Source organism: Argentina silus (genome assembly GCF_951799395.1).
Source record: "Argentina silus genome assembly, chromosome: 7".
NCBI classification, from domain to species: Eukaryota; Metazoa; Chordata; class Actinopteri; order Argentiniformes; family Argentinidae; genus Argentina; species Argentina silus.
In genome coordinates, this window is record NC_139661.1 from 7,872,440 (window position 1) to 7,900,328 (window position 27,889).

The 27,889-nt window shown below is 43.4% G+C and overlaps 1 protein-coding gene across 1 annotated transcript; it reads right to left on the reverse strand.

The window, feature by feature from the left end:
• Nucleotides 1-215: 215 nt before the first annotated feature.
• On the reverse strand, nt 216-27,199 carry LOC310807267 (breakpoint cluster region protein; the record flags this gene model as incomplete). The annotated part of the gene is made up of 23 exons (XM_083673676.1): nt 216-2,248; nt 2,390-2,552; nt 2,729-2,834; nt 2,955-3,089; nt 3,238-3,377; nt 4,031-4,140; nt 4,588-4,647; nt 6,938-7,069; nt 7,191-7,288; nt 7,883-7,957; nt 8,057-8,161; nt 8,269-8,344; nt 9,390-9,509; nt 9,667-9,832; nt 9,983-10,104; nt 12,478-12,618; nt 12,765-12,817; nt 12,944-13,004; nt 13,256-13,363; nt 14,152-14,337; nt 14,538-14,642; nt 15,410-15,591; nt 25,831-27,199. The coding sequence occupies 23 exons, from the start codon at nt 27,197-27,199 to the stop codon at nt 2,159-2,161; spliced, it is 3,903 nt and encodes a 1,300-aa protein (XP_083529802.1). The 3' UTR covers nt 216-2,158.
• Between the last annotated feature and the right edge of the window lie 690 nt (nt 27,200-27,889).

The following is a 27,889-nucleotide window of genomic DNA, read 5'->3' on the forward strand; positions in this document are numbered from 1 at the left end:
ACCTACCAGATCTGCCTTAGATGATAAGAGGCCAACTCCCCAAAATTCAACATACATAGGCCTAACTGTTTATGTGTAAAACACAGAAGTACCACTTTTTGGTTATCTTTATCTGATTCAGAAAAGAAGACTAATACATTAATTATAATGTTCAAATGATCATGTCTAATTGTTTAAATTAGGAGTCCCAGTCTTAAATGGATAGTATATTTATTTAATCTCTGTACAAAAGTCAGATGCTGCTTTAGTCTTTCTTGGCTTCCTAAAAAGGTGTCTACTAATAGCCGCTAGTGCACAAGTTGTGTTCTAGTTGTGTTCCATCTTCTTAGATTGCAGAGAATCAACATACAAAACACATGGAAATCAACTCTTTATTATACATAAATTAAACATTTTGGGATACTGACTACAGTGTTGTGTATTTAAGGAAGTACTGTGATTGATTGACTTATTGATTTCTTCACTTATAAACATTTACAGTAAAATAGTTTTGCATGTGCTATATGTTAACTGTGACATCTTGCTTTACACTCTAGCGAAATGAGAAATTCTGTAAACGTTTGGAATGATTTGCACTGTGCAAGCACAAATATATTCTCATGGAGGTTTCATACTGTAGCTGCAGCATAGACAAAGCAGGATAATAAACGTTTATATTAAGCACAATATAGGACATGGATGCTTTTTAGATCATAGATCATTAGATCATAGAGCATTGCCCATATATCTGTAATAACCCAGGAGAATTTGGTAAAAAAAAAAAAAAAAAAACCTGCTCTAACAGGATACCACTAAAAAGTGAACACAGAGCCAAAGCTATTAGTTCAGTGCTATTTCTGGATATTCTCTCATTTCCATGAGACAGAGTCTGTGGTTTTAACCCAATAAGCTAAATACTCCAGTGGACTGGTGGGATGGCAGGGTTAATGATCTCTAATTATAACATATCTAAAGATAAGTGACCTAAAGAAGAAATGCCTATGGGCAATGTAGAACAGTCATAAACCAATATAGGTCTACAGCACAGCTTTTGGTCCACACTTAGAAACAATTTTTCATCTCTACTGATAAATGATCTTAGTGCTATGAAGCGTTCAGGAAAATCACTGTGTCATTGTCATATCAAGACAAGGACGTCTATGGACTAGGTATTAATAAGGACCATACAAGTAGTATTGCAGAGATAAAAACAAACAAACATTAGATTCAACATGCCTGCAGGTTGAATGTAAATACCTACTTAAGTTTAATCAGTCTCACAACTTCCTTACAGAATTAAGAGAGTATTTGTGTAAACATTAGGTAAATAGAAACTATCCTACATGGGTGTCAACAGGGAAAACATTGGCACACATAAATCTGGGGGAAGAAGACTAAATATCCCATCGTGATATTCAGCTCCAAAAAGACACTGACACAGGGTTCATATGTCTTACCTAATGATGTCAAATACAGAATGATGTCTATGGTCTTACCTCCAAAATCGAGCTTGTTCAAATTGTGTCTGTACTTTTGTTTAATTTGAATCAGCCATATACGTGCATTTAAAATGAGTTGATTGTCAGATTTAAAAAAGCAGGACCTGGAGTTGCAGACAACATTGTTAAGTGCCCAGCATACCTTATCTGAGGTAATGGCATTGCAAGGACAGACCTCATGATATTCATCAAATAAAATGGAATATATCCACAGTGCAAAATGGAGCAAGCTTGCTCAGTAACTGCATCATGTCATCAATAGACAAGAATTTGCATCACTTTCATTATCTGGTTAATAACTGGCTACTGATTACCAAACGATTTCACAAGTTCCAATATTGATTATTAAAACAAATCATTATCAAAATAGAAAAGAAAACAAGGAATGATCTGTGTTTTTACCATATCTAATAGTTTTTTGTGCCAGACTAAATACAGCAGGTTAGGTATATAAAGAGATCATGATAGGATCACTTATCATAATGGAATGGCTTTGGTCATGGGGTATTTTTTTCCTGTCTGTGCTGAAGGCTCCCCCTGCTGGCTACAAAGAGCAGGCCCTCTGTAAGCCAGGCATCGCTGACGGCTCAATTGCCTTCACTTGCCCCAGCAGTAGTCATTCTTGGTCTGAGTGGATAATTTTACAATTAAATGTGCTGACGGAATGGTCCATGTTCCTGCTATACTTCTGTAGAGAAGAGGATGCTTTGACGTTTGCTGTCCGGTGTTGGAATGCTCTCAAGCTGAAGGAAATACAGTAGTACCTGTACCTAAAGGAACAGAGAGAAGGAGGGACAGAGAGAAGGAGGGACAGAGGAAATGAATGATGAAAACCAAGCCACTATACCGTACAACTGGATATCCTCCGACACAGCCAACAATCAATGAAGCTTCAAACAAACTGATTGTACCTGTGACATCACCTCCAGTGACCAGCTATCATTCATAGTGATGGGTTGCGTGGCATTGGCTGGGATCTTGCTGTCTTTCTCTGATGGACGGAGTAGGGTAGGGCCAAAAACTGTGGCCAGGTTGTGGAAAGACATCTTGTTGACACTCTCATTATCAGCAATCCTACAAGAATACATAGTGTGTGGGTGTATTGTCAGATTTGGAGGGGGATTAAATCATAGCTCAGATTAATCTAATATCTATGATTAAAATGGGTAGAGTTTAGCAACAGGTCAGTGACCTGAGGGAAACAGAGAATGTAAAAATGACAATCCATGGTGCCACTGCTGGGACAGTACCTCTTCAGATGATCCAGCAGGAAGAGGAAGGTGACCAGGTTGGGTTCTGGGAGTGACAGCAGCAAGTTGAGCATACAGCTCTCCTTGGCCACACTGTCTGATAGGGCTGCAAAACAGATTGGGGGGGGGGGGGTTGTTGAATGGTTTTTGAAATGTCAATCTAATGACACTTAACACCAACACTTAACACCAACTTTTTGGGGGGGTTACTGGAAGAGAGACTGACCAATGCCTCCAGCGAAGTTGGGGTACAGGTCATCTGTGAAGAGGGGTTCAGGCAGTTCACGGAAATACAGCTTCAGCGTTCCAGCAATGGCATTCACGTCCATCTCACTCATCATCACAGACACGTCCTTATTGTCTGCCAATCGGTGGGGGAGAATGAGTAAGAAATAGGAAGGAGTACTCTCACCCAAGTATAGTGACAGTGAACTGCAGGACGGTAGAAATAACAGCATGCTTGTTAGAGTTGTGTCATGTGCTATGAAGGAGATCTGACGTAGACTTACTGGCGTCGAACGCAGCCTTCAGGGCCTGGATGTCTGTGGCCACTCCTGAGACCCGGTAGATGCCCACCTCCTCCATCCCTCGTCTCTCGATCTCCTCCACACACTGCTTCACGATCAGAGGCACCTTGGAGCGCTCCCGTCTGTCACACACACACAGACACAAAGACACAGACACAGACACAGACACAGACACACACACACACACACACACACACACACACACACACACACACACACACACACACACACACACACACACACACATTATTATATAAGTTGCTACAGTATGCATTCTTAATCTATAAGTTAAAATAACTTTGCCTACACCTGGTATTATCACTGTAGTGCAGCACAAATTGAATCGTGAGCAGTTTTCTGTTTTGATATGCCATACCTATTCCCAAGTATGCATTAATAGCCTCTGCTTTCTTTCTAATTTTAGACTAAAGCAAACACTGAGAAAGACCTCTGTTCCACAGTATTTTGCATCCTCAGCACTATAAAAGGATGTTCTTTCTCAAATAGACCCTGACCATGAGGGGCTGGAGTCATTTTACAATTCATCATGAAAGCCAAGTATTCCTTATGAAAATAGAAAAACCCCAAGAAGGCATGTCTTTGAGAGTTATTTCTGACCCTCAATTTTGTTGTTTTTGGATTGAGGGAAGGAGGTACAGTAGAGGGTATCCCATTCATTCAATAGCATTAGCCTAATCAATTTGGTCAGAAAATGTGTCATGTATCATACACTGGCACGCAATTCATGTAGAGTATAAAGACATTATTCACTCACTTGGTTACAATACTGATTTTCACCCCAAACACGCCAGACTGTTTCCGCGAGGGCATTCTCTTCAGACTGAACTCTCTGCTGGTGAACTTCACTGACATCTTCACCTCAATCTGTACCAAGAATCGCAGAGAATAGTTATGAATGGCTCAGCAGTCAGTGAAATGAACAGAGATCAATAAATGACATACTGTACATACTTGTATCCATACGTACAACATGAGTAGCACAATATACATAGAAGATAGAGAGCACACTTTAACATTACATAGCCCTTATAAAACAGTAATGACTACACAAGTGGAATAACCTATGATATTACCAAATAAAAGAGCATCTAGTAATAGTTTTGTGCTCTGTTTTAGAAAACAAAATAACAGTGGTAAGGACAGTTCTACATAACTGCCTGCACCTGGTTCTGGGTAATTAGACAGCTAAGTATTACACCATGGTTACACTGTAATATTACCTATTTATTATAATATAAGTCTTATAAGTCTTTACTCAACAAAAACAGTTAAAGCAGTGATCTTGCTTTTCCCTAAGGTGGTAGTACGTACCCCATTCATGGTGATAACTGTCCTTTGCCAGTCTTTGCCTTGCAGCGTCTGGGGATCCAGCTGGAAAATTTGAGGCAGCTGTCAGTCAGAGTAATCATCTGTAATGTACATGCATCTGATCCAGTAGAGACAAACTGGTCAGCAGACTAACACGCAGTGTATGGACAACACCATGTCTTCAGGGAATGTTTTGTAAAGAGCAAATGTTACATTATAGTGCAGCTGCCCTCTTATTTCTTTCCCATTGTCATAGACTAAAATGAGTTTCAGAAAACACATTCAATGAAACTGTCCACAATCTCCACATTAGATTACCAATGATAAAGGAATACATTTGCGTTGCTTACTTTCTCCTTTTCCCCAATCAGCAAGCCTGAGTCTTACAAGTTAATGACCCATCATTTGCCCTCACTCATACTTACATTAACTCCATATGGCTGGGGAGTGTCAACTCATGTCACTGATCTATTTTAATCATCTGACTAATACCAAGCTGCCAGCCAACGTTTATAAGAGGCACGGTGTTGTGATAACAGCGTCTTCTGGCAAGTAAGCATTTTAGCTACTACGACAGATGTTCTTTCACCCAAGGAACCAAAGGATATTCAATCTCACTCAGATAATCTTTTGTTCTGTGAACATCAATTTCTCAATTTATTTTACATAATACCCAATTAGTACATTTATCAAAGGAAAAACATCATAAGCCTTACATGCTGTCCAACTTAAAATAGTACCACATTCAACCTTAACCTAACCCAATGCTCCCAAGTATAAACCATGTCTTTTTTATTGACAAGAGAGAAAGCACATCCACCCATTTTTGTTATGTATGTTTACCTTCTGTCTCAGCAGTGCACTGCGGACCCTGCCCCACAGTCGAGCCCCTGAGCTTGGGGCTTTCCTGGGACCTGTGTCCCCTTCATCCTCCAGAGAACAGCTGCTGGTGAACTGACTGCTGGTCTGATCCAGGATCAGCTCGTCAACACAAGTCTCACTCATACTCATTCCTGTGGAAACTCTCTCTCAACTCTCTCTCAATCTCTACTTTAGAAACCTACGAAGCAACAAAACAACAAGACAAACAAAGCTAGGCAACCGTCTAGAAAGTAATCCTCTGAATCAACCTTTAAACAATCCTCAAAAAATAACACAAGGTCCCTCTTGTCCAATACAGCAGACAGTTATTCTATTGCCTGGTAGAATCCTGAGGCCCTCATAGAACTTAGTAGTGGTCCAGTGGAGTTCCAACAACTGTCTGTGTGTTCTGTCCACACTATTACAGATCCATTCACTGCAGATGAAAACAAATAGAACAAAGCCAGCCAGTGGACCACGCCGTCTTTCTGTTGTCCCAGTTCCCAGATGGATCTGTGGATTAACTATTGAGAATCCCCTCCTACCCTGATTACAAACGCACGCTCCAGGCTGCTCAGAGGTTGTTGTGAGGTATTGCAGGGTGGTTACACAGCCACAGGTTACACAGGTGTACTCTCTACACCGGATCCTTAGGCATGAGCAGTTGTTTGGTTTTAGTGACACTCCACTTGAGGGCTGGTATGTGCTTTTCTTTGTCCCTTTTTATTCTCTACTCCTCCCAAATCTGATCTGTCTGTCTTAATCCTCAAACGTGTGTGAGCACATGCACACACACAATTCCCAGAGAGACCCTGTTCCTCCAATCAGAACTGAGCTCCACATACAGTATTCCTCATAACAAATCAGACCCAGGCCAAAAGGACATCCCCAGAGTGATGACCACTAATCCCTGTATGTGACTTGGCTGTGAACTACTGATAGAACACATATGGTACTTTCTATTTATAATCGCTGTCAAAAAATGTTTATTTTTGTAATTGCTAACAAGTTCTCTAAAGCTCTGTATCTAGCCCACCTTCCCAACATGCATAGCCCATCACTAACTGGTCTAAGCAGGGTCTCTCTTTGTGTCCCACGTATGCTTCCATTCGCTGGATCTGTGCCAGGAGCTACATTTGGTCAGCCCCTCTTCCTTACCAACGGTAATCCCCTCCCTCACAACACCCTATCACTAGTCAGGCTGAGATGACCCAACGGCAACCCTACAGCCCTTTTCCTTCCCAACACCATAGGGTCACCAACATGGCAGGATTATCCACAACAGAGTTAGCATTCCAGTCCACGTCACTCTTACCACTCTGGATCTACTGGAGTTGACAATCTAGCTTACATCACTGTTGTCGGGCAACGCAGGCAAGTTAAGTTGTTCAAAGACCACCATGGCTATTTTTTGTCCTGTCAATATCACTACCCATTATTTTGGTAGTGCAGATCACTATGACGGGCAGGACATCATGCCTTATCCCCTCACCTGTATCTGTCCTTTGGCCATGATCTTGTCTGTGTTCTCTCCATCCTCTCTGCTCTGCTTGGCTTTGTTGTAGCACTTCTCGTAGCACAGTAACCTCAGAGTCTGAGAGCCCTCAAGCTCTATCTCAAACTCCTGCAAGGAAACACAAATAATCCACATGAATGCCGTGGACCAGTACAATACCAGTATAGACCAGAACTGACCAGACCAGATGAGTTGTGGTAGCTGCTGACAAATACATCTGCACCCTGACCTCGTTCCAGTTGGGTTCTGTGGAGTCTCTGTAAACACGCGTCTTGGCTTTGTTCACAAAGTAGCCGAAGGAGTCCACCTCCAGGGTGCAGTAGAGATCTGGTTGGGAGATGAGAAGTGAAAGAAGGTTAGCATGGCTAGGGTAACACAGTGGATCCAAGTGAGGACTATAAACCCAGCAGAAGTGCTCCTTGCACTTTTTAAACCGCACTTGACAATGACAATCTTCACAATTAAAGCAGCAACATCCTCTTAATCTAGTGAGTATAACAATAAAGGTTTTCAGTCTGGAGAAAGTTGACATCTGGATTAACATGTCTGTTTATTAACACCAGTGGTCTTCACTTTATTAGAGACAAAAATACTATGAGAGTACATAGTTCTGGGGCACAGGGGCTTTAACCATCCCAACCAGAGCACAGTGTTCCTGCTGGCTAATCCCAGTTCTGCTGTCCTATGAGAGAATGCCTGCTGACTGCCAGGTGAAGCCTGATAGCTGTAGATGGGATTGACACAGGAAGTGGTGGCTACAGAAACTCAACCAACCCATTATGATTATCATTTATTTAACCTACCTAGCAGGTAAGTAATTAAGAGCAAATTCTTTTTTTTGCAATGACGACCTGGTTTGACAATCACTAACAGTGATTGTCCCAAATAAACATAAAAACGAAGCCCATCTGAGCCACTTACTCAAGCTCTGTTTAAGCCCTGATGCAGAGTGAACAATGACATTCAGAAAGCCGTAGAGTCCAGCAGATTCATCATCTAAAGAGAGAGGAGACAGAATGAGCAATGAGGACTGCTTCTATTTATACATGACAAGGGAGAATGAAAGTCTGACAGTAGTATCTCCTGAAGGCCTACCTTCTTTATTCATGGTCATTGGTATGGTATGGACGGTCTGAAGCTTCACACATGAATTAGTGAGCATCTGCAGCTCCAGGGAGGTCAGGGAGAAGCTTTTGAAACCTACAGAAGAAAACAAAGTTACAAGAGGCAGGGACGCAGACAATCAACAGCTTAATCATGGGCATCAGCATTGTGACAATGCTGGAATTATGGTACAGAACACTCACACTTCTTCTGCTGCTCCCGGATGATCTCCCTCCATTCCGCTCGCTCGTAATCCGAGGAGATCAGGAATGTGAAACCCTGAAACAAACACAGAGCAGCAACATGTATCCCTGTTCTTTGTACCTGGTACTTTGCAATACAATACCTCCCTAGTCAGTACCACATCTTTACACCAGTAGGGGGTAGCATATCCAAGAACATAATATTTCACAGTGTCCTCCTACAGCGGGGCTACATGGTTGTACAGTATAAACCTGCCACCAGCAGGTGAATAGATATAGATACCCCAGAGAGATCATAAAAAAAAATCTGTAATAATTTATTCTGTGCAAGGGGTAGGAGTCAGCTCGACATGAGGGGGACAAATGTTGCTAGGGTGGTCCGGGGTCATGCCCCCCAGGGAAGATTCTTAAAAAAAAAATTCTAGTGACTTTTCAAAAAAGGATACAGACAAGAAAATACAGATACATACAATTGAAGCAAATTACAAGGCTGAGGGGGGCCTTTCAGAGGGGTACTTACTCTGGTACAGTCCAATCAGTCTTAGGGCCATTAATACTGTACTGAATACCAGTGTGACTGCATTGTCTTATGACAGGTGTCGTCATTCTAGCGCAACCTGTGTCTCCTGAACTTCCTGTCTTGTGAGTCCTCAGATAAATCAGTGTGGACAGAGACGTGCTATCTATTGTCAGACAATGGTGTAACTGTGAATGTGGATATATTCAATTAAAACAACCATTTTTAAGCACTCTTTCCCTGCTACTCTACAAATCATGACTATCAGTTTTCACACATCCAGAACTACCCAGCAAGTGCTAGAAATGAAACCTGACACTGCAGCTACAGTAACTACTAGCCAGGAGAAACCTTGTCGTTTCTAAAAAGAAATCTCACAAAAAGTTGCCTACAATTACCCAGTGCGGTGAGTAGGCTAATTATGTTGCTGAAGCCAAGGCTGCCAATAACAGTGTGGAGGCCTTTCAAAGTATAAAATCCTGTAACTAAACCAGCAACTTGGTTTTTTTAAAACAAAAGTCCTGCAGCAAGGGGGAGGGTTCCCCCCTGTCTCTCATGCCCTTGATTCTGTGTATAGCCCCGCCATATACAGTAACAGACTCACCTTGCCGTTCCTGTTAGCCACTCTGAAGGCCATGCTGGGGGACATGAGCAGCAGCAGAGACTCCTGCTCCGAAAGTTTTTTCTTCATTCGCTCCATTGCCTTCCCTCCTTTAGTAGTTCTCTGCAGATACAAAAGAATAGGCCTTAAGACAGATGCGTTGCTGTATAAATGAAAGAATATTCTGTCACTGCCGGCTCCTCAGCTTCTCATATTGTGATGCCACAACAATACAATTAAGCCCAGGGATTTATTTTGTTCTACTGTCTCTCATTCTCACCTTCTCTCTCTGGATGTCATTCTTGAGGTGGGAGATCTTAATCTTCATGGCGTCAACCTCCTCATCCTGGACCTGAGGGATGGGGGTGCACTCACAGTCCTCGATGGTCTGAAAGGTGAGGTCCGACAGTGGGATGTACCACTTACAGTCATACTGCTGGCCTTTCCTGAAGACAGGTACAAGAATGAACCATCAAACACCAGATACAGGAGAGTAATATGACACAGAAAAAAAAACAAAAAAACTGTGAATCTGACCTAAGCAGGAAGAGTTAATAAAGAATAATATCAGAAGGTAATGGCAGGCATAATCTCACCCTGCAGTTTGTTTCTTCAGCTTGGTACAGAGCATTAAATCTGTGAAGAGGAAGACGTGGCGAAGCTTCCTCGAGCCTTCCACTAGCTCCACCATGAAGCGGTCCCTTAACAGCTGCCGGTTCTACCAGAGAAAAACAGGAAATCACATTAATTATAATAAGAGTCTTGTTACACTCTCATGGCATTTGTTAATACCAGTTAATTTCTCCACAAACGTAGGCACATTTCCCAGCAATTTGCCTAGTAACCTAATTTCTGAAAACGATTACAGCACGGTTTTGGAGGCACTAGATGGTCTTTGCTGTTGTTATGCAAATGTTCATTGTTTCAGTATCAGCCACCAAAACAAACACAAGAATGGCATGTGTAGGGTACTTGGACATTTCATATTAGAATAAGGATCAACACCATCCTAAGGTTAGATGCTTATCATGTCACATACATCCTTAACAACAGGTATTATTGCATAAAATACAGTGACTGCTCTCCCAAATAAACAATGATTGAAGAGTAATTTTTGTGTTATTTAATATTTGATCCCATCACAGTCAGCCAATGTGAGCTGCTCCCCAGGCAGTAGCCCCAAACCCCCCTCATTCATCCAATCCTCTGTTGACAAAACAAAGATTAGGAACAAAACTGACCCTGCTGTTTCATTATCACATGACACATGTCAACCACATGTTACATGTAATTATGGGCCTTCAGTTGAGATGGTATCTGATGAATGTGCCCTGACCTGCTCTTGATAGGGCCATCGGCAAATTAATACTTCTAACTGCAAATTATCACAATGATCGGAACTGAACCTATTTTGTTGTCTCTGCACAATAATAACACACTTCTTGGAATTTAAACCTCCATGCTTTTCAGGCTCAAGCATCTCTGTAAGTGTTAATTTAGAGTGTCAGATCAATGAGTAGCCTTGTTTTGTCCCAGTGTTTTCGGGAATGGATTCTAATTCCAGGAACCGTCCTGTAACCCTCCCTTTCCAGCCAGTCCAGTCGGAAGCTGATGACTGATGCAGTGAATCTGGTCTTCCTGTGGCCAGAGTGGAGCTGTGGCTGCCTGCATTGTTTATTCTGACCTTTGACCCCTGGGCTGAAAGCTGTTTATATTTATACTACCATATGGGACTCTACTAACCCATCCTAACCACATTTCAACAAAAACAAGGAGAACTCCACCAAGGCAGGGCCTTCAGGAATCATGATTCGTCTATTGACATTGGCATCTGTTTCTACCATATGCACCCTCCATTTTGAGACATCTGCTGACAAAACAAGTAGGAGAGGCCTAACTAAACAAAACACTGGATTTCAATCATCACAGTAATCATACACATACTGAACTTCTGTCACACATACAAAACATGCCAAAATGTGGTCATGGGGAAATGCTAGAGCAAACCCATAAAGACTGCAAATACCCTCATGTTGAATTACCATTGGAATTTAGGCTAAGTGACATGACAACACTATATGACACTTAGAAATAACTCCATATTCAAATCCATTCTCCTGTCTATGTATGACAAGAAGTCCCAAGTCGGAATGGACAAAGCGGGAGAGTTTCCAGCAACAATAGAGGAAGTTCTCAATCAGGCCATCTGAATCAGAGCTCTGTGGCGGTTATGAGGGGTGAGGGAACGTAAGTACGTGCCTGAGTCGGAAGGGTGGACAGATGCTTGATAAGACATGCTGCAGGTCATTTCTGGGAAACAGACTTCAGAGAGTGGAGAGGAGGATGCGAGTGGGCGAGCCACAGCAGAGACGTACTGTAGGCAGTGGGCTTTCCTGGTCTGAAATGTGGAGACCCCTTGGCCTCTCTGTTTTTACAACTTTGTCAGTACCTTCCTCTACGCTCCACTTCCTCTACTAATAAACCAGACAGGCAGAGATGAGTCAGCAAGAATCTGACTCACCTCCAGTTCTAATTACAGTTTCCAGACACACCATTCTAGCTTTTACTGTTACTAGACAGGATCTGAGAGACACCGATTTGCCAATGTAAGCCTCTGATGCCAAGAATCTCTTCTCTCAACATGGAACCAAACCTAGAAATAAACTAACACAAAGTTCCTGGAACAATGATTTCTTCAGACATAACCTCTATGGTGGGACACTATTTTGCTTGTGACACCAAAGTGGAAAAATGAGATGCAGCTAGAGTGAAAACAAGGGTCAGAGTCCCAGGGCCAGTCCCTCTCTGTGCCTACTTGTCAAACCACTGGATTTGTCCTTGGCTGAAGGAACAAGTGGTCTACGGAGGGAAGGAACAGACTGTACCCCCTCCTGCTGTGACCTCTTCCTCCATTGAAGGCTTTGTGTGAGAAATAGAGCTACAAGCTACACTGCAATTCAATCTAATCACAACAAGCATTTAGTGAGTGCACAATGTAATCTACTTTGGAAAGGGAAAATAACATTAGGTCATGAAGTCATGGGCATTAATCCACGGGGAGATGCAGTGACATGGCATATGTCCAACTGACCTCTCCCTTCTTGACTGTCATGGACTGACGGCGTGGGGTGATCTCCTCGTTGATGCTGGAGAGGAAGTTCTGAGAGATGCGCAGGGCGTCCTGCAGCAGTGGGTAGTCTGGATGGCTGGAGGGCGTGTGTTTCAACAAGTCCTGGATTCAGACAAAGAGAAGGGGAATTGACATTCAGTTGTTGTAAATCCTTTAAAACGGTGTGAATCATATTGAATCACAGTCAAATAGTCAAACTGAAAGAGGAAGTGAAGGGATCCTGTTGAGTGAATGGAGGTTTGACTTACATGCAGAACGAGCGTGCTGCGGGTGACTCTGTCAACTGGTTTATACAGCAGGGCTGTGGAGGAGAGGAGCATGTGGAGCATTAGGGCAATAAGTCACTTATGCACACTTCTGTCTGAAACCTTTATATTTCTGTTTTTCAAAAAAAGCCTTGAATGGTATAAAGACAAATTCGACTTACTTTCCAGTGAATTTTTTGCTGCCTGGTCTTTGCATTCCTTTGCGCTCCTGACCTTAAGATTCTGACGGCAAAACCGGAAGGGCCACGTGAGTGAGTCCAAAAAGAACACCGCATCTCAACATCTCGACAAATCACAGTACTACCACAATTTCATAACCAAACACCACACAAAGAAACAGCTCTGCAACAAGTGGAACATATGGGGCCTGAGAAGTGGTAGTGGTGCCTATAGCCTCCACTTCCCAAAGCAGCTGTATAACATCAAACACTAGGCCCGCCACAATCTCCTGCTGTGTGTGGCGCGATACATACCTCACATATTTCTGCAAACTGTATGTTGGCCTGGCAGCACTTGTCTGCCGTCTCCACAGCAACCTTATAGTTATCCACAAAGGCCCTGTACACTCCAAGCTGGCTGGCCTTTAGTGGTGAGAGAGAGGGGAGAGATAAGATTAGGTCTATTGTGTAGCAGTTAACTTGCTGTTGGTCCATGTACTATGCCATGGCTGCCCGAGGCTCATGTCATACTAGAGTAGATGTGTTTTGCCTTTGGCACCGCACAGTGAGTGCAATAAACTCTATTGAATAGACCAATAGAGATCAGATGAGATACTGTACGGCCTTCAAACAGAAATAGTATAGTATAGAAACATATAAACCCCCCTCTTATTCCTATACAATCTAACCATCGAGTGTGTGTGTGTGTGTGTGTGTGTGTGTGTGTGTGTGTGTGTGTGTGTGTGTGTGTGTGTGTGTGTGTGTGTTGCGTGTGTGCGTGTCATGCATCTTACTCTTCTATACTGTAATAGTGAGGCAACCTTTACAGTCAGGAGGCTCTTAGAGTGTTTTGTTCTCCTTTACTGCCTGTCATGTGGTAAAGCAAGGCTTTTATCTGTGCGGGAGATGTCTCCAGGCAGTCTGCTCACATGTGCGGTCCAGCATCCACTTCATGTTACAGCCAGTCTTTAATTCCCTCATTTTACTCCCTTTACTCTCCCTCACTCCTGTAATATTAATGATCAAAAGAAATCTACAGTGGGGGAGTTATGAAGTGTCTCTGAAAATGACTGACTAGACTAATTTCTGCTTACTCAGATACTTACTCTGAGGCTGGGAGATCTATGTGCCAAACAAGGGAACAAAATAATCTGGACAAATAACTTGTGAACAAAAATAGCATTTTTCTAGCTTTGCACATGCTCGCTCACCAGTTTCTGGAAGAGATCGCCTACACACTGGAGTTGGCTCCACTGCTCAACTCTGGGTAACAGGGCATCATAGAAGTCCTTGTGAATCTCATGGAGCTCTGGCACCTTGAAGAAGATGGTCTCTATCTGCTGGATGGTGAGCATCGGCTGGGAGGTGGTGGCTGCTGCTCTCAGAGGCTTCATAGGCTGGGACAGGCAATACAAGACAAGGATTACTGTGTGTGTGTGTGTGTGTGTGTGTGTGTGTGTGTGTGTGTGTGTGTGTGTGTGTGCTAGCGTGCGTGCGCGTGCGTGCGTGCGTGTGTGTGTCCAAAAGTTGCCATTCACCTAATTTGTTCAACTAACACCACCACCACCACCACCACAATGAGGTGCATCATTCTCACCAGTAAGGTAGCCTCCAGGTGGCTGAGATATGTCTCCTCACTGGCCAGGATCCCTGACAGAACCCACTTCCTCATCTCCAGCCCTTTCTCCTGATCCAGCTCTGTCTGTATGTGACAGTATCAGAGAGACACAGTGTGTAAGAGAGACTGACCAGGCTCATCTCAGTGAGACCTCAGTAAACATCTAGGAGGAGAGACTATTCTCTCCAGGAAAATAACACATTTTATTCAAACACAGTGGAGGGCAGCGGTTGGGGTCCAATGGCTATTGCATCTTGAGGGGAAAAATGTTTTCTTAGCCAGGAAGCAGGAGTAGATATTGATGGGTCAAAGGCATCAGTCAGTTTGGTTTCTGACAGTGTGTCGATAAGGAGCTCATGGAGCATAGAGAGCGGAGCAGCAATAGCTTTGACATTCTACTAACGGAATAGTGAGAGAGGCATGAGGGGAGCCCTCCCCCTGGAATTAACCTTTGAAGATCAGAGAGTGGGAACACATCAGAGGATAACGACCCCACGGGACACCGGAGATTGGCTAGGTAGGGCTGGATTAGATTTATAGGGTGAGGGAGAGTGTGGTTGGGAATAGTGGAACATCTCTCAATTAAATACATTCAAGGAGCCTGAGGCTGAGGATGAGGCTGACTTATACAGGTGGAAACAGTGCCAGAGGAGTGGAGCATCAATAGACATCTGTTACAATCAGCCACAAAAAATGAAGGTAGATATGGAGGCACAGGCAAATGACGGTGGAGGACATTGGTTGCAGATGTGGAGAAGTCAGTAGAAGGCAATAATGAAGAGAACAGTGAGAGTTGCAGCGTTACAGGAACACACAGAGGCTGAGAGTAGCAGTTGACCCAATAACATTACCGACAAAGTGGACTCAAGGGACCCAGAGGAGACTGTGTCCCGACTGCTGCGGCTCTTGGATCGAATGCGTGGTGATGAGGAGGGGGAGCCTGTGAAGGGCAGGAGGTCATGGTGCCGCTGGTGCTCCTCAACCTGGTCCAGATCATAGCCATAGGAAGGGGGGGTCCCACTAAAGGGGGCTTCTATAGTAAGAATATACAACAAAAGAAAAGAGTCAGGTAGGCTCAGATACTAAGACACATATGTATAGGAGAAAAGCATTTCGAGCTGCGGCATAGTGGAAACCTCTCCCTGACAACATCACATATATCAATATACTGACAAGAAAACCTCTTCTCATTCAAAAATATAATTATTTGTTCACTTAACTGAGTGTGACAGTAATAGGGATTCTAACAGAGGAAGTGGAATCAGTGAGTAACTATTCATTGTTGTTGTTCTGTGTGCCTAGACACATTATCTCCTTCTCAAAAATTAGACACAATTAAACATCCAGTTAATTATCAATTTATGACTAAAGATCTTTTTTTTGATTTTTGTATAATGCATCCTTGGTTAAAATGACACTGTAGACTAAAAAAATGGGTATTACATCACACAAACATTAAAGTTAATATCAAAGTAGCATAAATAAAGTATACAAAATATAATGCAAAACACAGGCACAGCAATCCACTGGAGTCAGTTGTAAAGGAATGGCACACTCAAAGCAAAGCTAGTAGCTACTATTCAAAATAATTTTAATGACCACAAAACGAAAATGCATCTGTATCGCAGGGAAACCTCAATTAATTAATGCTTGTGACACTCTGGTCCAGGGCGTTTCCGCCTTGTTTCATTAAATGCAAAACTCTGTTGGCTCATGTCTGTCGGTCTATTCTTTAGTGACTGGCTTCAATATGTGTTACTCACGACAGTACTGTTGAGTGCTTGAGTGCTGACAACATGTTCTTTGTATGTGCAAGGGTCTAATTTCCCCCCAAATAAAATAAAATTCGAGCACTTTGTTTACCGTCTCCAGTTTTTGAGTTGGGATGAGTCACATGGTCAGTAAAGGGCAGTCCAATGCACTGACCACGGATGCGCTGGACCAGAGCTGTGTGACTATGCTTCAAATCCCCCATGACCTTCAATAACACACTGGCAGCCCAAATCTACCATGGGGAGTGTGCCAGGGACACAGGGATCGTCCCACTGCAGTGGATAAGCTTAGGGAACTACAGGGAATGTTACGTAGTGGGGAGTGTTGCAGATCTCACTCCAATAAACTGCCATATGCAACAGGTCAAGTCAGCTACTGTATATCCTGGACAGGGGCTTAACAGCTGTTATCCCTACTTAACACATCAAGAGATCAAAAACACAGTGTATGAGAGCAGTCTGAGATGAATTCCCTCTTATTTATTATTCTCAGTGATCAGGAATGGAATGGAATGGATGATAGGCCAAGAGCTGACCTCTCTGTTTGTAATGCTCGCACCACTCAGAGAGAGAAAGAGAGAGAGAGAGAGAGAGAGAGAGAGAGAGAGAGAGGGAGGGAGGGGAGGTGGGGGGTGGGGGGTGGGTTCTACATAAGGAGGGAGACCTATCCTAAGCTCTTCCTGCTCTTAAATTGTCTTTGGTTTTTCAGGTGTTGTTGTCTTCATGAAACATCCCCTTGTCAGTAGCAGACATTATTGGTCGAGATGTCTTCAGACACAGTGCACACCATGCAATTGTTTGTGTGTTGGATGTTTCCTTAAATCATTCATCTATTGGTGGATCAACAACGCCTCAGACCCTGTTATTGTCAATATTGCCATCATTATTGCCAGTTAGTGTGTGGTAGCAGCAGATTCAGTAGCCGTCTCTGTAGCAATAAAGACGGGGCTGTTTGTCTTCTTTGAGGCCTCAATGTTGAAATAGCAGAACACTGACATACTGTAAGAGGACACAACAGACCTAGTTTACTAGAAAACAGGAAAAAGAGGATTCCGGAAGCGAGTGAAGATAAAAGCCAGAACCTGTGGAGAGAGGCCTGGCTGACAGTCTAGCTGACAGTGTGACTCCCAGGGACCATGACAAGGGCCTGAACAAACAGGCAGGGCCCTGAAGAGAGAGAACACTCTGTTGACTCTGGAGGAGGAGGCTACTGCAGGCCACGGCTGCCTCTCCATACAGGGGAAGTCAATGTGAAAGGCCACACTGTGTTCCTGTGAGATTATACAACAGCAGTGACATTGGATGAAAAACACATCCTCTTACACAAGTGGCCAAGGACTCACTGTCAATGGACTCCCACACTGACCATTATCTTTTTTCTGCAATGTACAGTAAAGTTAAATCATTTTCCTACTGTACATAATTATGGAGGGATATTATATTGTGTATATGTATGTAATCTATTTTATTTTTTATTTTTTTACTTTTTCAGTATTATTATTCAAATATGGAAGGGAGACAATGCTGTCTTAAATACAGAGGATTTCTTCTCCATGGGACCATGAAAGAGGAGGTAAACATTGAAATGTTGCGTGACACAGTGAGTGGATATCACAATACATCCTCAGTTCAGCTTACTTCTCTGACTACAAGGGCTGTTACTAAGGAAGTGTCCAGGCAGGTCTGTCCGGAACATTCTCAATTCATCAACTTCAGAGCGGAAACAGACATTCTGCACAAGGTCATCCTTTCTCACAGACACACTCCCCTCTCTCCCCACACACAAACACATACTTACACTCTCTCTCAAGCACACATGCACGCACGTACACACACATTAATATTCAAAATCATATCATATTCAAGATCATACAGTACTGCATCATACAGGACTACTCCTCTTGGGCCACCACTCTATAATGCCTTTACTTTTTTAACAAAACAACTCAACAAGAGCTCAGTGGGACGAACAAACAGATTATGCAATTTTATTGTTTCCTCTCTGCAGTTGACAAGAAATTCAGAAGATAGATTTGTTTACACTCAAACACCGTCTGTCTGGATGGTAGTTGAGCAATCCTGGTAGTTCCATACACTCCCCTCCACACCACCACCACCACCACCACCACCACCACCACCATCGCCACCACCCCCAACTAACCTCAAAATGGTTACAATTGTATAACCAAGCTGTAATAAATAGATTCTAATAGCATTATACAACAGTGCTTTAACCAACAGCTGTGGCTAGGAGCTGTATAGATGAAGCAGCAGAGGATCAGAGGAAAACATTTTGCTGGACTGAACTTGGTAGTGAAGAACTTGGTAGTTGTTTTAGCAGCATTTAAAACTGTGACTGCACTCTAATGATTTGGGGGTTTAGGAAACTTTGATCGCTGAGCTCAAATAAGCTTTAGCTGGATTTATTTGTTTAATGAACAATTCAGTAGTCCTCATGGGAGCTAGATGCTCTCCCACACTACCACAAAACAACCTCTCCTTTATCTTTATCTTTCAGACAGGACTGACCTAAATATGGCAGCCACGATTCTACACACAACAGGTTACAACATGCTACAAAGTCCCAGTCCAGAGGATAAACAACACCTTGTCAACACAATCTCTGTCCCTCCCTATAGATAGAAACAATGGTTAACCTCAAACTTCTGTTTGGTCGAGAACGATGGTAGAGGTTTAATACAGGAACGAGTCGCCAAAGTGCTTCAGCGATAATGCATCAAATACACATTGTCAGACCTGTAATCCTAATCCACAAATAGATGAACACACGGTGATCCCGAGGAGAAGGGAACGACAGATGGATAGCCAGGACAATTCCGACGGAATCCCAAAAACAGAAATACTGCATTACAATAGTGCATGTGACCTTGTTAAGAGGGTAGAGTTCATACACAGTCCTTTTCAGTGCAATATCCTACAGGATATCCTTTACATACGCTCCTAAGAATAGAGCTTGTCTTGGAAGATATATGTACATTGGACTTTTTACTTAGGATTAGAACAGAGAGTTTAACTGTGTTGATGTTCAATGTTGGTGCTTTTAAAACATCCATGTGATGGATGAGCGCATCAAAGGACTGTGTCACACTTGACTGCATTAGCTATAGTTACTATAGAGAGATGGATGAACTCAGTGTTCATTCTGGAAATAACTAAAGAAGGAAGTGGTCCAGACAGAGATCAGTGTGACAGCCTGTATGGACCATGCCTGGCCATCTGGACACTCAAACTGCTTGATTACAGTTACAAAACTGAAACCTTTCATTCCTTTACGATTGAATAGCAGAATGTGGAACCTGCCAAAATAAGACACAAATGGCAAATGTGTTCAGCGATCCTCCAGGGACATGGCTGGACTTACAGCAGAGGACAAATAAAAATCCCTTTAGCATCGAGTGTGTGGAGCAGTGACAGCCTCTTTGTCGCCTCTGACAGCACATGTATAGATTTGGAGAGATATGACACCTTTTAAAAGAAACAGCTAAAAATGCCAAAGTGTGATGTGGTTAAGAGGTGGGTGCCACTGTATAGCTCCACTAAATGGATTCTCCTCCTGACCGTGTGGTGACTGGGGAGACAGCGGTCAGAAGGACAGCGAACAGAGAGGAACCGAGTGCGGAGATGGCTTTTTACTATCAGTCATTCGTGGCCTCTTTTAGTTCCCCTTGCTCTCGATATGAGGCAGATGGAAAGCTGTCCAGCTACATCAAAAACAATCCATTTGACTGAGCTCACTGAGTGACATCTAGATCCTCAGCCTACAAACAGTAGCACTTCAATTCCACTACTGCAAAGGGTCTTTTCATCCCTCACAGCGGACCAGGGAGGACTGGGGTGGACCTTTTCAGTACTGTGCACACACTTCACTTCAGGGACATCTGTTTTCTCTCTGACTGAGCGTCGCCCATCAGGTTGAGAAGAAACAGGCCTGAAAATGTGGCATCTGGGATGGGGTGGGGGCACAACAGCCCTGGAAGCAGCTGACTGGGTGTTTTGGCAAATCATCAGAGTCTGAACCAACCAAACATCAGCACATCCTGGTACTTCTGAAGTGCCTGTTTAAGTGGGAGGGAGGCAAACCACAGGACCAGCAGAAGCAGAGAGGCCTACCAGCTCTGATCTGTTATGGGACAGCCTAAAATTAGCTCCAGTCATTGAGCAGTGTAGGTCAGGACTCAGCCGCCCAGCCCAGCACACCTACTAATCAGTGTGTTTAAATAGCTCAGGGTGGTCACAGTAGTGCTCTGTATAAAAGAATATCAAGGTCCAATAATTGCTACAGTATGTGACTTTATAAGCCAAACACACACACACACACACACACACACACACACACACACACACACACACACACACACACACACACACACACACACACACACACACACACACACACACACACACACACAGATGATATACTGTACACTGATGTGTGATACTAGGGAAGAAAGACACATCCAACACTGTTGTTATTTCCTCAAACTGTATCAATAGATAAATTATTCATATCTCAACACCTGTGTCCTACTGTACTGTACCACCTGGTTTTTAAAATACCCTGAATAAGCACTCTGGACACAAACAGATATTCATATCATAGACATGCGGATTGCAACTTTTTAATGTTGTCCAAAATGCCCCACATTGAGGGTGGGGTCAACCCATCCATATGAATCCCTCTTTCAGCATGGGCAATCTCAGAGAGAGAGAGCCGCTCATGTGAAACACAGGACCAGCATGGAGGGCCTGGCCAACACTAGAAGTGTTCCACAGGAACGAAGACCAAAACATTCTTCTCTATAACGGTACATTCATGTCAAGAATAGCAGTATGCAGAATGAGAATCTACTTAAAACATCCTGTCTGTTGATTTGTGTCATTATTGTGGACGAAAAAATACATTAAAGAATGCTGTCTACCAGAGGCTATACATCCACAAACTAATAATTGCACTACAAGCCCCAAGGGTCAGGCTGTCATTGGAGAGGTGAGCACATACAGCACTTTACATTTCATTAGCTGTGTTCCCCCCACACCCCACAAGCAGCTGAGACATTCCATAAACACTTGGCCTGCCAACAAGCAGCACAGAGAGCCCTTTGAGTACGACCAGGAAGGGGAGCTAAGATGAGGGGACCAGAGGGGCGATACAGAGCACGAGGGAGGATTACAGAGAGGAGGGAGGCCTGAGGGGAGGGCCACAGGGTCATAAATATCTCTCATACGGTTTCTACCACTATCTCTAAGAAAATACATGGGTCTGTAAAAACGTCTCAAGTCAACAGTAGGGTTGGGCCAATATTAGATATGGCTCACACTGTCATGTCTCTACCATCCTTCAGAAATGAAGGTATTGTCGTATATTGTGATACGTTAATAAGACGATGTTGATCACCGAACTCTAGATATATTGCTTCTAAACCTAGGTGTACAGTACAGAAATGCTCACATTCCGTTAGAACTAGCTGCATTTCTCAAAGGCCAAAGTTGACACTATCAGCTGTGATTCCGGTACTGCTCAATAACTCACCCCTGTGCTGTTATAACTTGAACTGGTCAGTCCCTGTTCAATTGAGAAAGATTAATGGTGTGTTTGTCCCTGTATTCCCTGTGCAGCTGGCTGAGCCCTGGCTTGGTGCACTGATCCCCTGCCAGCTCTCCAGGCACACTATGCACCATTTTATCAAGTCAGCCACCCGGGAGGACAGGTGACACACACGCAGGCTCATAAGCACGCATACACACACACACACACACACACACACACACACACACACACACACACACACACACACACACACACACTTCTAAACTGTCCAATTGCACTCAAAATCAAGGAGAGGGTGAGGCCAAATTATTTTTTACCAAACCTCAGATTGTTGATATTTCAGGTACAAAGATCAGCCTGTCTGGGCCACCTCAGGAGCACTGAAAAATTCATGAGTCTACAGTTAACCAGGAGTGTGGGCCACCACCTCTCTGCCTCCTGCTGAGGCTGCAAATACAGCCCTGGAATGAGGCAGACACTCAGACTGACTTGGTCATTAGTAGACAGGCTAAGTGAATGCTTTACATTAGTGTCAAAGCAGACATACACTTCTCCAGACAGATCAGGGTGAGGTTGACACAGGTTCATTCAACAGTCCAGACATTCAACATAAATATTTCAATCACTTGTTGTGGATATTAATTCAGTGCTTTAGCCGGATTCTTCCCTATCTTGTACACATGGTTTATGACAAAACACCAACTGTAAGGACAAGATAATTTCAGCCTCAGTAGCACTGCTTCTCATGCCTTTACCTCATCATTGTAACATTTCATATTGAATAATTAATACATGAGTCAGTTCTATGGCAGCACCAGACTCCCTGAGCCATAGAAACAGGCTGTGGCCAGTGGCATGTCTACAATATGTCAATGACATGATGATAATGAACTGTGGCAAAGCAGACACATCAGAGAACTGCCCTCCTTTAAGGCACACAGCTAATCAGCAGCTCTATTCACAGCCAGGCTTGACAATTGGCCTAGATATCCACACACCAGGAGACAGTGCTATTCTTCTCTTATTCCTATTCAAGGAAAAGAGACCCTAGAGATGTGTCAATTTTAAACTGGCCCTTTTCCAATGATTCCAGGCAGGAAGTGGAACGTTGGTGGAATGTGGCACAGAGTAGACATACTGTAGGGCTGTTTATGCCAGTCAGTACAGTACCCACTGCCAGGGCTATCCCTCCTCCCCAGGCTACGACAGACCAAGCCACCATGACAGGCACTGAAACACTGGAGGTGGGCTGCAGAAGCCCTGTCAATGCCACCCTGTGTCTGCCTGCTTGGCTGCCAACGTAGTCACAGACTACACTGTATTACAATATATAATCATGTTTTTTTTTTATTATTAGTCTCAAAATCTTGCATCTCAAGTGATATTTTCTCTATTTTTTCTCTAATAGCTTTTAAATGGTAATTTCTAGTGACTTTTGAGAAAAGGATACAGATAAAACTTACAATTGAGGCAAATTACAAGGCTGAGGGGGGCCTTTCAGAGGGGTACTTACTCTGGTACAGTCCAATCAGTCTAGCCTAGGGCCATTAATACTGTATTGAATACCAGTGTGACTGCATTGTCTTAAGACAGGTGTCGTCATTCTTGCGCAACCTGTGTTGCCTGAACTACCTGTCTTGTACTGAACTACCTGTTTTGTTCATTTTGTACTTATTTAGTGTTTGTTGTTGCCTACAATTACTTAGGCTGACAATACCAGTGAGGAGGCCTTTCAAATAAAAATCCTGCAACGAAACTGGTGACTTGTTTTTCTTTTCTTAATAATCCTATAATTATTGAGGGGGACAATTTTGCTTGTTTCTAACACTAGGGGGGGGGGGGGGGGGCGACACATGTCCCCCCTGTCTGTTACGCCATTGACCATTTTAGAGAGACACAACTCTCCTTTTAAATCTAAATATTCACCAGAAGGCTAAGGTTATGTAACTAGAATACAGGGGCCCTTTATAACATTGCCATTATAAAATAGCTTTACAAGGCAGATTAAATGGAATTTACTGAATGCTGCCATGGTTTTCATGATAAAAACTAAAAACATAAATACCTTCCCACTGCTCCCTAAATGTCAGTGACCACAACAGAGAACAGTGGATTGTCATGCTTGCCTCAAAACCACTGCTTACCAGAGTACTGATCCAGCAATGTGTGCAATAATGTTATTACGACATCAGAAAGTAAATCCAGATTTCTGGTAATCCATAAAGCACAGTTTGCATAGAGGCGATCCTACAGCGCAACCATTACCTCAGCAACATGTCCTTTTGGACAACCACTCCAGAGTCAGCAGCATTATTACTGACAGACAAAATAGGTATTCTTTGGTATTTTAGAATGTATTTTAGAGTGAGGCGTTTTGACTGGAAATAGGCACATTTGTACATTTCCGTCAATAGAGCTGCAGCACACTGCCTTACTGTTCATGCTTATTATTCCAAATACTATTTACTTGTTCACTGCATGTTTGGTTTAAGTCCTGTGCTTTCAGCCCTATCACCTTACATAACAACGCCATGTTCTGAACTACTACTAAATCTGCTCGACAGTAGTTTACATTTTTTGGTAACACCAAAGTAATTTTGGAGCCTACTGCTTACTGCAACTGCAGTTGAGCCTACTACGTCTGAAATGAAATCCAAGAATGTACACAGATTTACTTCTACTGACCCTCTGTTTTTATGACTCCAAGTGAAATCATGTGATATGAGGAAGTATGTGGCGTTGAGTCATCTCTTCATTTAGACATGTCTTTAGCTATTTAAATCACCATCATGGACAAGAGTAAACAAACATATAGCTGTTACATTTAATAACAACAATATCTAAGAACTGTACTGGGTAGAAGAGAACTCTACCCAACAAAAAGTGACTTATACCTTTCCCTGTCATAATCTGTGACCGAGGGCATTAGATCAAAAGACTAAAATGGAGTACAAATCCACAGAGAGCAACTTCTTGCCTAATCCCCAACACAAATCTGCTGTGTCTCAACCTTCTTTTTTTTTTTCTTCTTTTTTTATAAAATGGCAATAGCCTGTGTTTTATTGCTTTAATAAATCATTTACATGGGAACTCTCACTCTCACTCTCTTGTTCTGTCCTTGGCAACTCCAAGTGAGTAACTCCCCATCCCACTTAACATTGTTATATTGTTACAGTGTCAATACATGTTCTGGATGAGTGATTCTCCTATTGTATTCACACATAACAACAGGAAACACTGATGCCTGAAATTTTGATGGGAAGCCATGTGACACACTTTGAGGCCTCTGTCCTTATCCTTAGTGAGAGTTGTCTGCCCTTTTCCTCCCCACCCCCAACAAAGAGCCTCCCTAAATTGATCACGCTACACAAAACCCTTTAAGTTAATTACTCCTAGCCAAGGACAACAACACTGATGTGTGCTGACACAAAAACACTCTGGGTGGACAGAGCCGAGTGACTGGGCAGCCTTAGGGCACTCGCTGTCTCAATCAGACCATCTCTAGAAGGGCACTACAGCACTCAATGGGAAAGAACAGAAGGGGGAAAAGAGGGGCAGGCCTGCTTACTAAGTGAAAAGTCATACATTCTACAAATAAATATACAACCAGTGGGCTGCTTGGCAGTGGCTGCACTGCAGTACTAGGCTAAATAATCCTGTGTGATTTGTATTAGTCAGATATCACTGAATTCCATCAAATGAATTCCTTCCTTTAACATCCAGACAGGGCAAGTACAGGCATTTCTCATACACACATGAAATAGTGGTGATTGATAGTGAGCCCTGAGTTTAAAAGTGCTTTAAAATCTCTTAAATGTAATGCTTCTAATTATCGGCCTAATGCAACAAAATTACACTGTCTCATATCCTAAGAATGAAAGAGGATACAATGTATCTTGATTTCAAAAGGACAGTTAAGCTTTTAGCCTACCCATATCACCATGGAGACTGTTGTCATGTGACGTCCTACTGGACGTCGTGGAGTCTCCATCACTGGGCCAGATCTGGCCAGTTTTGAGGACTCCCACGATGGCGGCCTCGGACACCACCATGTGCTGCTTTAGGCGCTTCTGAGACAGGGGGGTGGGGGGGCTGCTGCTGTCAAAGGACTGCTGGGAGTGCTGGGAAGGTGAGCGACTCTTCTCCCTGTACATCCGATAGGCAGTAGGACTTGGGGACACGTGACTAGACGGGCCGGAGGAAAAGTCCTCCTCGCTGGACGTAAGGTTCTCGTTGGAGCTGCAGTCTGGAGTGTAGCCACCTCCAACATCATCGAAGCTGCCAGGTGAGTAGGAGCGCCTTGGCCAGATGAGGTGGGAGTCCTCCTCCACACTGTGGTCCCTAATATGGATGATTCTCCCCTCCCCGTCACTCATCATCCCCCCTACGTATACACTGGTGTAAGGCTGACAATCTGAAGGCTGACGCTCAGGTCTCCCCCCATTGGCACGGATCATACTGTCCTTGAGGAACTGTGGGTTCACCTCTACATCATCATATAACCCATTGTAGCCACAGCCCTCTGTTGATCTGCCTCTGTGAACACATTTGCGGATGTCCCCCGTAGCAGCGGACAGGTTCCCAGGCAGCGAGTGGAGGGACCTCTTACGTTCCATCTGCATAGCCTGACAGCCCAGGCTGCTGATCTTGTCTGAGACCTCCCTGTCATTGACCTTCACCAGTCCTCTCTCATGATGGTACTCCATGTTCGCATAAAAGGGTCTCTCCATCCCTCCAAGCACGGACAACCCTCTCCAATCTCCAGCAGTGTGAGAGTTTGCTCTCTTGATGCGCTCAAAGTTGGATCTCAGTGCTGCTACTGAGCCCATGCCCACACTCTCCTTGGTTGGAAACTCTGGCATTTCAGTGTCTGGAGGGGCCACTGTACGCCTATGAGAGGATAGCCCACCCCGCTGTTTGGGTGGGGACACCCCTTCCACCTCTCCCTCAGGATACTGTTGAAACCTGCCTGTGTCAGCTGCATCTCCCTGTTGGTCCACTGATGGCTCATCTATGTGGGATCTCTGGGTGTCTGAGCTACTGGACTGGTTCACTTGGGACATTCTCTTGAATCCCCATCTCTGTCCATCATAAGTCTTCCTTTCCTTGGCTAGTAAAGTCTGTAGGTAGATCATCCGAAATCGCTCCTTGTTCACCTCCGATTCAAGCTGCCTGATAGATACTTTGCATTTCTCCAGCTCCAGCTCAACATCCCCCAATGTTTTCAGCTCCATGCTAGGAGGATCTGATTCTGGAAACTGGGCTTTCCATGCTTCCACAAAACCCACTGGTTCCACCATTGTTTTTGATTAAAAAAAAAATTTAACCCTAACCCTAAATAGTCACAGAGAATAAAACCTCAATTTCCACTGAATGAAACTATGATTAGTTTCAAATAAAAATATTTTCTAAAGCATGACTTTAATGAATTAACAAATATCTATCCCTCATTACAGGTTTTTGTGTAGCTATGTCCACACTTAAAACTGACTGAAGACCTAATAACGTGAACTGAATACTGTGAGCGCGGAATGTTTGGAGGCAGGCAGCAGTGATTTCATGAAGATCCACTTCTGAAACTACCTGCAAGAAAAGAAAGAAAATGCATGTTTATTTCCTAAACACAATGTTCCAAACATTGATCATCATTCACCATAAGAAAACAGCACTGTATGACGCACATCCAGAACTTCTATCCTATCCTATCTTTTGTAGAAAGAAAGTCCAAGAAAAATAACATGTATTGTAGGTAATACCTCTTTTCAGTATAATTCACGATTCCGCACCCGCTATCCCATGTTTGTTTTCTTCTGTAAAGTTACATCCACTGGACGTGAGAAATACTCTCCGCTCGCAAGGCAATATTGAATGTTTTGCTCATATATTTCGTACTTGCAGAAATGGGAGGGACTACACATCTGAATGAGATACATGAAGCTTATGGGGCAGTCCAGAAAGACACAGGCGAGAGAGAAGTCGATGCTCAAACG